This window comes from Fundulus heteroclitus, chromosome 9, assembly GCF_011125445.2.
Source record: "Fundulus heteroclitus isolate FHET01 chromosome 9, MU-UCD_Fhet_4.1, whole genome shotgun sequence".
Taxonomy (NCBI): Eukaryota; Metazoa; Chordata; class Actinopteri; order Cyprinodontiformes; family Fundulidae; genus Fundulus; species Fundulus heteroclitus.
In genome coordinates, this window is record NC_046369.1 from 1,712,667 (window position 1) to 1,721,415 (window position 8,749).

Below are 8,749 nucleotides of genomic sequence, written 5' to 3' on the forward strand. Positions count from 1 at the left end.
TTTGAATAAAAAGTTTGAATTCAGTGTTTGTGTGTCTGTATCTAAAAATAGGTCCCTAAGCAACAGCAGGGCTGCATTTGATTTCTATTTTATCAAAATGCTTTTTTTCTATATCGTCCAGCCCTACACCGTCAGACGCTGGATTAAAACGCAGCTCAGGCTGGGATGTGCTCATTTCATTAATAAACCTGAGCGCTCTCTTCTTCTCTTCTCCCCACATGTGAGACAATCAGCTCAGATATAAAGTTTTTCCAACACGCCTGAACTCCACCGTCTGTTCAGCTTTTAGGGACGCTATAAACGTCAAACATGCTCTTTAAATAAACGTCCCAGTCATGTTATTCAGAAAGTGTTCTGGTAGGATTAAGGTTCTCCTCATGTCAGGCAGTTTGATCGAGATTAAAAAAAACAAACAGTAAATGTTTTTGAAAAGTTTATTTCTTGTGTTTGACGTGTTTAAATGTGAGCTCTAGACACACTTGAGGACGGTGAAGTTGCACAACGTTCCTCTGGGACATCCGCACAGCTTGCCGACCCTCGCTCCCTTCCGCACGGCGCACTGCTCGCCTGCGTCGCACTGAGACACACACACACACACACACACACAGACACACACACACACACACACACACACACACACACGGGGAGAAATCAGGGTTGAAATCTGTTCCCCTCTGTGTCGGGAGCGCGCTTTGCAGCCGTTTTCACGCCGCTTCTGATTGATTTCTCAGTAAAACAACTCCTATAATCATGTCATGGTTGTAACATTCAGTTTAATCGGCAGCTGTTTACTAAATTGTAAAATTAAAATAAACAAACAAGGTCTTTTTACGCTGTTTTGTGTTATTTTAGCAAGATAATCGGTCTTTTTCCAACTTTTGTCACTTAAGCCTGACAAATAAAAGTAAGCCACCAAACACAGTATTCCAACACATAAGTGTGTATTTATGATTTTCCATTGCTGAACAAGCACTGCAAAAACGGAACTAAAAATAAGTTTTTCTTAAAATGAGTGTATCTGTCCTAGATTTGAGCAGGTAAATAAGATAATCTGCCAATGGAACAAGATTTATGCACTTAAAACAGGAACAGCTCATCTCTATCATCTTATTTCAAGTGCAGGATGTCTGTTTATCTTATTTTAGGGGTGAAAATACTCATTCCACTGGCAGATAATATTATTTTCCTGCTCAAATCTAGGACAAAAACACAAATTTGAAGAACATTTTACTTATTTTTAGATTCGGAAACTGGCTGATAGCAGGGCACAAAAATTAAGACTTCCTGTTAAATTCCGTTGTAATGTAAAATATGACAGATTACTGGATACTATATGCAATTACACATAACAATTTTTGAGAATTTGGAAACAGTTGCTCTTTATTTACCTTTTTCCTTTAAATCAAGATTAAAAACACATTTGTTTAAGATTGCCTTCAACTGTTCTAGTTAACTGAATCACCACTTTTTTGTTCTATTTTCTATCTACATTTTATTCCTACTTGCTTTTATTATGTTTTAATTTGCTATATTTTAATCATGTAAAGCACTTTGCATTGTCCCTGTACTGAATTGTGCTATATAAATAAATTTGCCTTGCCTTGCCTTACCAACGTTTTTGGGGAAGGAGAGAATGGATATTTCAGCTGCCTGAAAGACCTTGTTTATTTATTTTTATTTTATAATTTTGTAAACAACAGCTGCCGATTAAACTGAATGTTACAACCTTGACATGATTATATGCGTTGTTTTACCGAGAAATCAATCAGAAGTGCCGTTAAAACGGCTGCAATGTGCGCTCCCGACACGGGGAGAACAGATTTTAACCTGACACCGGCTCCATTCTGACCACAGAAGACACAAACTGGTCCTCTGACGTTTTAAAGAATGCGTCCCGACGTTTTAACTGGATAAGGCAGGGATTGGATCTGCTGCTGAAACGAGGAGAAAAGCTGCAGGTGAGAGCTTACAGGTGGGAGCCAGCCGAGCTTCTTCTCTGACGACGGCAGCTGCTTGTTCTTCAGCTTCTCCAGAACTTCCTGCAGGGCTTCTATCTGAGGATGGAGAGGAGGCAACATCACACCAGGGACCAGGAGTCAGAAGCTTTCAAAATAAAACTCTGAGCTTGTCCCGACCGAGCATAAGTTCCCTCTGCTGAAGCTGGACCCAGCTCAGGCTCTACAGACTAAAGTGGGAGCGACTCACCAGCTCTTTCTCCTCCTGGGTCTTGATGCCGTCGTACTCGGGGGATCGCTCCTCCAGCAGCTCATCGCAGCTCCCCAAAGCCGCCAGCAGCCAGCAAGAGGCACCGAGGAGCAGCATCCTGCTGCTGACCATGGTGCGGACGGACTCGGACCCGACGGCGATGGATGTCGAAGGCTTGGACGTGTGCTGAGCTCCGCCTGCCTGCCGAGGCTCAGTGCGAGGCCTTTATACCCAGCAGGAGCCGCTCTGCCGTCACTGGGACAATATTTACCTCCATAACGAGGCAATCAGGCGGCGCGGCGCCGAGGTCGGCAGAGGACAGGAGCTCTGCTCCGTCAAACAGGAGGTGACGCCAGGACCGCCACCTTTTACGGCTCTGAGCTCTGAGGCAGAAGCCGGCAGACGTTTCTTCACTCAGAGAACTGACGTCTAAATGATCTTCATCCCGTTGAGGCCCGGTTCTTCTGGATGAACCGACGTCTGGAGCTTCAACCGTTTCTCCACGGCACGTCGCTGATGTTAAAGCCTAAAGCTGCACGAACATGACCGAGAGCAGAGAAATCCAGCCTCCTCAGCTATAAACTACTGCTGGGGGGTTTATTATACAGCCTTACGATGAAATGAGCCAAAACAGCAGAGATTCATGAGCCACAGGTCCAGGATTATGCTTCCATTATGGGATTATGGGACCAAATAAGAGCGGGCGAGTCCATAACTCTACTAAAATGTTTTTAAAAGTAGAAAAAACTATGTTTCCCATTGATTAGCACCTATTTTCCAGAAACAATCCTAAATGTCACATGCATATCATTACACGCTCCATCTTAAAGCTTTAAATGCACGTCTGCAGCAAATTAAATAAACAACTTCAGTTCAAATAAATAAGTCAGGGCGGCTTTGCCAAGCCGCCCTGACTTTAGCCGCTAACTAACACACACATTTTTCTGTATGGTTGTTAATGTGTGAAATAATTCTAGTCTAGGATTTATTTAGCTTATTCCTTTGTTTTTCCCATGTATGTCTGTAATGATTTTCTGTTCATGTACGGCACTTTGAATCGTCTTGTTACTGAAAAGTGCTTTAGAAATAAACTTACCTAATTCTATTAGACCAGGGCACTGCAACCTTTACAGTCTAAGGAGATATTTTTCCTACAGTCCATTTGAATTAAACTCGTTCGGAGCTGCAAATGTTGCCTGGCTGTTTGAAAAAAGACAAGTTATAATTTTTGATAAAGATCTACTGTAGGAAATATGTTTCCATTGTTAAAGAAACGCCCTTTTTATGTCTATTTTGAGGTTTACAAAAAAAGAGGATGAAGGGGATGTTAATATTTGTGGATAATGATGTAAAAAAAATAAAAATAGTTTCCAACATAATGAAAGAAATTATTTAAAATTATATATTACTGACACTTTTAGCAGCATTCTGTTGTGAAAACCAAAAGCAATTATTCTACGAAAAAACTGCTAAAATCTGCATTTATTATCATTATTACATTTAAATACTATAATAAAAATGTAATTTGTAGCCAAAGTTAAGAGCCATGGGCCGTAGTGCGCCCCCTTGTGGCGCTGGGCTTGGGGCGCCCCCTAGGGGTGTGTGAAAGTATTGCAGGGGGCGCCAGAACAGCCTTGCCTTCTAAATCATTCTGAATGTCACAACAGCGCCCCCCGGTGTTTAGCCTGTACCTGCAGTCAGTAGTATGACGAACACTATTAACTCCTAAAAAGTACAAAACTTAATTTAACTGCAGTTTGTTTTAAATATTGATGGCTTGACGTTATTTCTGACATATGAGGTTCATAGATAGTTAAAAGTTGACTGCAGGTACTAAAAGTCATTTATATTGTTGTTAATATTATATAGTTAAAAAAGGGTGGCAATGTTGAAACAATCTAGTTGTTAGAATCCATTGTTATACGTTATAAATTAACCCATATGTATGTTATAAATTTCAAAGTGGATTCTGGGTAATCTGCATTAAAGAAGAAAACGGTAAAAGTAAAATTTTTGACCCATTTTGTTGGGATGTTGGGGCTGAAAATGTTTCATTCTCCAAAAGGGGAAAACATCTGAGAACCACTGGTTTAAGCAAACCATCCTTCACTTCATGTTTTTCAGCCTAAATCAGGGTTCCTGCTAGTTTCAGAAAGTTTCAGGCCTTTAAATACCTGCATGATTTAAATTTACGACCTTTCCAGAAAACATGGCTGATGATTAAATTTCAGAGTGCATGAAAGGTTTTGCAGAGACCCCGGTTAAACGGACGGTTCTGGTCAGAACTATAAATCTTTCAACAAGTGAAAGACTGAAATAAAACTAATAGAAGCAACAGTTAGTCTTCCTGACAGGAAGACCTGCAGCTCTTCGGGGTCTCTGAGTGTCACCGTTTACGTCAGAACACCCGACGCTTTAATCTGCCTCCGGCGAGGTCAACAGGCCTCAAAGCTGAGCGACATCGACGTGGAGAGGAAGCTTTTCACCCGCTGAACCCAAATCCTTCAGTGTCCATGCTTTAATATCTGAAGACACAGAATGGGCTCTTTCATAACAAAACACATTGTTTTACCAAAATGTCCGTTTCATTCATTCATTCAACAAACATCTGCATAGTTTCCAAGTGCCTCTGTCTTTTTTTCAAACTAAAAACTATACTAAGTGCTAATATGTTCCAATAGATCCACATGAAGAGAACGACAGCAACAAACTGCAGCCTGTCGTCCTCGACTCTGGGGAAAAGGAAAGAAAAGGAGAAACGTTTCTGCAAATTAACTCAGGATTCCTCCAGAACGGATTCTGAAGCAGATTTCTGCTCCACTAAAGACTCGTTTAGTCCGGTTGTTGGCAATCTGTGACAAGATCTGAAAACTGCTGCTCACAAACTCTCCATCCAACCTGACTGAGCTTAAGCTATTCTAAAAAGAAGAACGGGCAAAATGTTCAGTCACTAGACGAGCAAAGCTGGCAGAGATGTAAACTAATAGATTTGCTGCTATAATTGCAGCTAAAGGTGGTTCCACAAAGTTTTGACACGGGGGGGCTGAATACTTTTGCACAACGCCATTTTCATTTTTTTTTTATTTGTAAAACAGAAATAAATCATGTATAATTTTCTTTGTATACCACTTTGTGTTGGTTTTTCACATAGAATTCCAGTAAAATATGTTAATGTTTGTGGTTGTAATGTGACAATAAGTGAAAAAGCTCAAGGGGTGTGAATACTTTGGCAAGCCACTGTAGTTCTAAGCATCCAACCAAATCTCAATCATTGATGGTGAGCATTTTCTGCAGTTGTCTTCTCCTGTTGAACCACTAGATGTCAGCAGCTGTGGTTAAAACGTGTGAACCAGAGTTTAACCCTGGAGGATGAGTTGGATCGCTGCAAACCTCAAGCCCACCATCTCCCCCCAAAAAGTCCATGAAGGTAAGGTTGGACGACATAGAAAAAAAGCATATCCATAAAATATAAATCATACTCATCGATATTGATAATTATCAACAAATTCAAAAGATATTTTAAGTGCAGCCCTGGACATTTTATGCTGTTTAGAAACCTATTTTTAGATACAGACACAAACACTGAATTCAAACTCAACCCTTTATTCAACCAACTTTTTACTAAAACTGAAAGTTTTAAAAAAAGGAAAAAAGTCTTTGAAGGGGTCGGAGCTTCCTGGGTCTGCATTGTGATTGGTCGGGAGGATGTAATGACTGTAATAATAACCTACATGGCTAGAATACAAAAAGAAACTGTTATTCTATTGAACTTTTTATTGACATTTTTTTTCTATCATCAATATACGTCTATCGATCTATATATATATATATATATATATATAGTTATTGAATTATCGTCCAGCCCTACCTGAACACGAATCTAAACTAATCTGCCCTCAGAATCGGACTCGGGTTCAGATTATTAACGGACGAGACCAGAACACAAAAGGTTTTGCGGCGTCACTGACCAGGTAGCTACCGGTATGGAACCACTCAGGTACCACAGCATCAGCATGATGGTGACAGCGTTAACTTCTGGATCGTGGCCCGGTTCTTCTCCAGTAACTGCATCTGTAGGGATGTGATAAAATGGGTTAGGTCTTAGGTCTGTCTTTCAGCGTCCCTTGGTGGTTTGTGCATCCAGGGGCACCTAGTGATGGAGATCAAAGATCAAATCTGACCTACAAGAGTCAAATTTGCTATCCTGAAGCTGCACAACAATAAAGGATAATCAAAAGCTTCTAAAACAAAAAACTAAATGCTTAAGTTTATGTCACAGCTGAAATACAGGTACACACAAAACGGTTATTCCTCATGAGCCAGCGAGTCGCCTCAATGACGTCATAACTTTTTCAGCGGTTATTTTTCTGCTTGAATTTAAATACAATTTACGCCCACTTTGTGTTTTTTTTTTCTGACTGAAAGGCCACCTGTTATTAATTCGAGAACAGTGTAAGAGACTTTTGTTTTAAATTGATAAAAAGTAATGACGTACTGATCATCTTTTTTATTTTTTTAATAATAACGTACCTAATTATGAAGTTTCATGGAAATCTGATACCCCGCAGCACCTGAACTAGACCCCGCCGTGACGGCGACTCTCTGACCAGGAGGTGGAGGTAGACCCCCGCTAAGCGCAGCGCCCAGGAGTCCATTTGTGGACAATTTCTGTCTTAAATCATTATTAAATGGCCTCGACAGAATGAAAGTGGAATATTTATCGACTATATCACACTTAAATTACATCCAAGTTTTCATTTTTGATAGCTATTTCAATAAAAGTTATCATCCTTTTGAATTTCTTTTTAATGGTGTCCTCTAAATTTGTAATTTTTTTTCAGTTATTTCCAATTGTTTTTCTCTATTGTCCATAATTGTGATTATTTTGACTTATTAGAGTCATACTCTGCCAATACTTGCCCAATTTCAACAACATTTTTTTTGTATATCATTTTAAAGAGCTCTGTTTGTTAAACCAAAAGGATTTAGCTCTAAGAAGTTGAAAAACATGTCCAAGTCCCTAATACAAGTGTCTATTGGTAATTAAAACCAGATGTTAATGAGTAAAAAGAATGTTTAGTAGCTAAGTGATAGAAATTTAAGGAATAGATTTATAGATTAAAAAATAAATGTAATTGATAGATGAAAAAGGATAGTAGGAAGGTGTGGTATATATGTATTAAATAATGAAAAAAAGTTAGGGAAGGAAATAGTTTTATAATTAGTAAATAGTAGTTTAAAAATAGTAGTTAAAATATTAGACAGAGTATAAAATATTTGCAAGTTAAAACAGTTTAGCAAGTATATATATATATATATATATATATATATATATATATATATATATATATATATAGAGGCATTTTGTTCCACACTCCAAACCAGTGGGTGGCGGTAATGCACATTCCAGTGGGTTGCCAACCAAAAAAAAAAAAGCCCCCCCAAAAAAACCAGACCCGAACCTGCGGTACTTCCAGAACTTTCCCCGGGGCCGCCTCGGTGTCGGTCACCGCTTTCACAACAGGAAGCTCCTGTGGGCAGAAAACACCAACGGTTAACGTACTCCGCGTACCGGGCGGCAGTCGCCATCTTTGTTTTTGTTAGCTTCATGCTAGCTCTTCGACAAAACCATGAGCTACTTGTTGAACGTCTTCCATTACCGTTCAGCTTCCATTGTTTTTTCCCCTTATTATTTTGTTTAAATTGTTAAATAAAGTTAAAAGCGCAAACCGACTCCATGGCTCTGTGAGGAAGTCAGCTTTCCGTCATGGCGGTCATCAGTCAGACGCAACCATCGCTCAGGTTAGCCAGGAGGGCTCCTCCGGTGGGAAAAGGCAGCTAGTGTCGCAGAAAGACTTCCGGTCAGGCATTTCAAAATAAAAGGGAACTATTCCTTGACTTTTGTTTTTTGTTCTTAGTTCTTATTTATTTATTTCGCATGTTTGATAATAGCACAAAGGAGAGTGGAGTTTATGTAAATTGCTTTGGATTCAAAACAACATTTTCCTTTACTACAGACCTGGTAAAAAAGAAAGTCTCATCCATTTTTAAGTATCTGAATATTATGAATACAACAAGGGTGTATCGAGTTCTCAGAAGTTGTTTTCTGTATTCATCATTCTCTTGCATTGTTCTGGAGGAATTCTGGCCCCGTTCATCGAGGTTTGGAGGCAGCTGCTGTATTTTCAGACGTCTGGACTTTGACTGGGCCGTTCCAGTGGTTTTTTTCTTTGTGTTTGGAAATAATTCAGATACAAGTTGAATTGGAGTGATCTAACAATGCATTTTGTACTTCATTGCCTCATTTTGGTAGAATAAGAAACATACAGCAAAAGTCTCAATCAGCTGAATGTTAAATTTCCATCTTGTTCATTTGTTAATTTTGTTGTGGATTCAAATAAAAAGGGGAGAAGAAAAGACATGAGTATTTGGAGAACAGAAAAATGTGGGCTGTGTATTCCAGCAGACAGTTTAGCAGACTTTATGCTAACCCCACTACATGGAGGATGAATGTAAAGGAAGTGAGCTCACTTGTTAATGAGAT

General features: G+C 39.4%; 2 protein-coding genes across 2 annotated transcripts in view; both read right to left on the reverse strand.

The window, feature by feature from the left end:
- The window catches only part of sid1 (secreted immunoglobulin domain 1), a 39,551-nt gene extending 31,529 nt beyond the window's left edge, over positions 1–8,022 (reverse strand). The window contains exons 1-3 of the transcript XR_004931639.1: positions 7,936–8,022; positions 7,668–7,736; positions 6,174–6,276 (exon numbers count right to left, since the gene is read on the reverse strand). The gene's annotated coding sequence lies outside the window, so the exon portion shown is untranslated. The remainder of the gene's footprint in view (positions 1–6,173; positions 6,277–7,667; positions 7,737–7,935) is intronic.
- LOC118564113 (cocaine- and amphetamine-regulated transcript protein-like) lies at positions 102–2,668 on the reverse strand. Its single transcript, XM_036140799.1, has 3 exons — positions 2,206–2,668; positions 1,971–2,054; positions 102–577 (listed from the first exon to the last, which is right to left on the reverse strand). The coding sequence occupies exons 1-3, from the start codon at positions 2,335–2,337 to the stop codon at positions 470–472; spliced, it is 324 nt and encodes a 107-aa protein (XP_035996692.1). The 5' UTR covers positions 2,338–2,668; the 3' UTR covers positions 102–469.
- Positions 8,023–8,749: the final 727 nt, after the last annotated feature.

Excerpts from the sequence above, each read along its gene's own strand:
- LOC118564113 (XM_036140799.1), bottom strand. The coding sequence starts at position 2,337 with ATGGTCAGCAGCAGGATGCTGCTCCTCGGTGCCTCTTGCTGGCTGCTG. Across the intron at positions 2,055-2,205 it reads CCCAGGAGGAGAAAGAGCTG|ATAGAAGCCCTGCAGGAAGT; the intron begins GTGAGTCGCTCC and ends CTCCATCCTCAG. Across the intron at positions 578-1,970 it reads AGCTCGGCTGGCTCCCACCT|TGCGACGCAGGCGAGCAGTG; the intron begins GTAAGCTCTCAC and ends TGTGTGTCTCAG.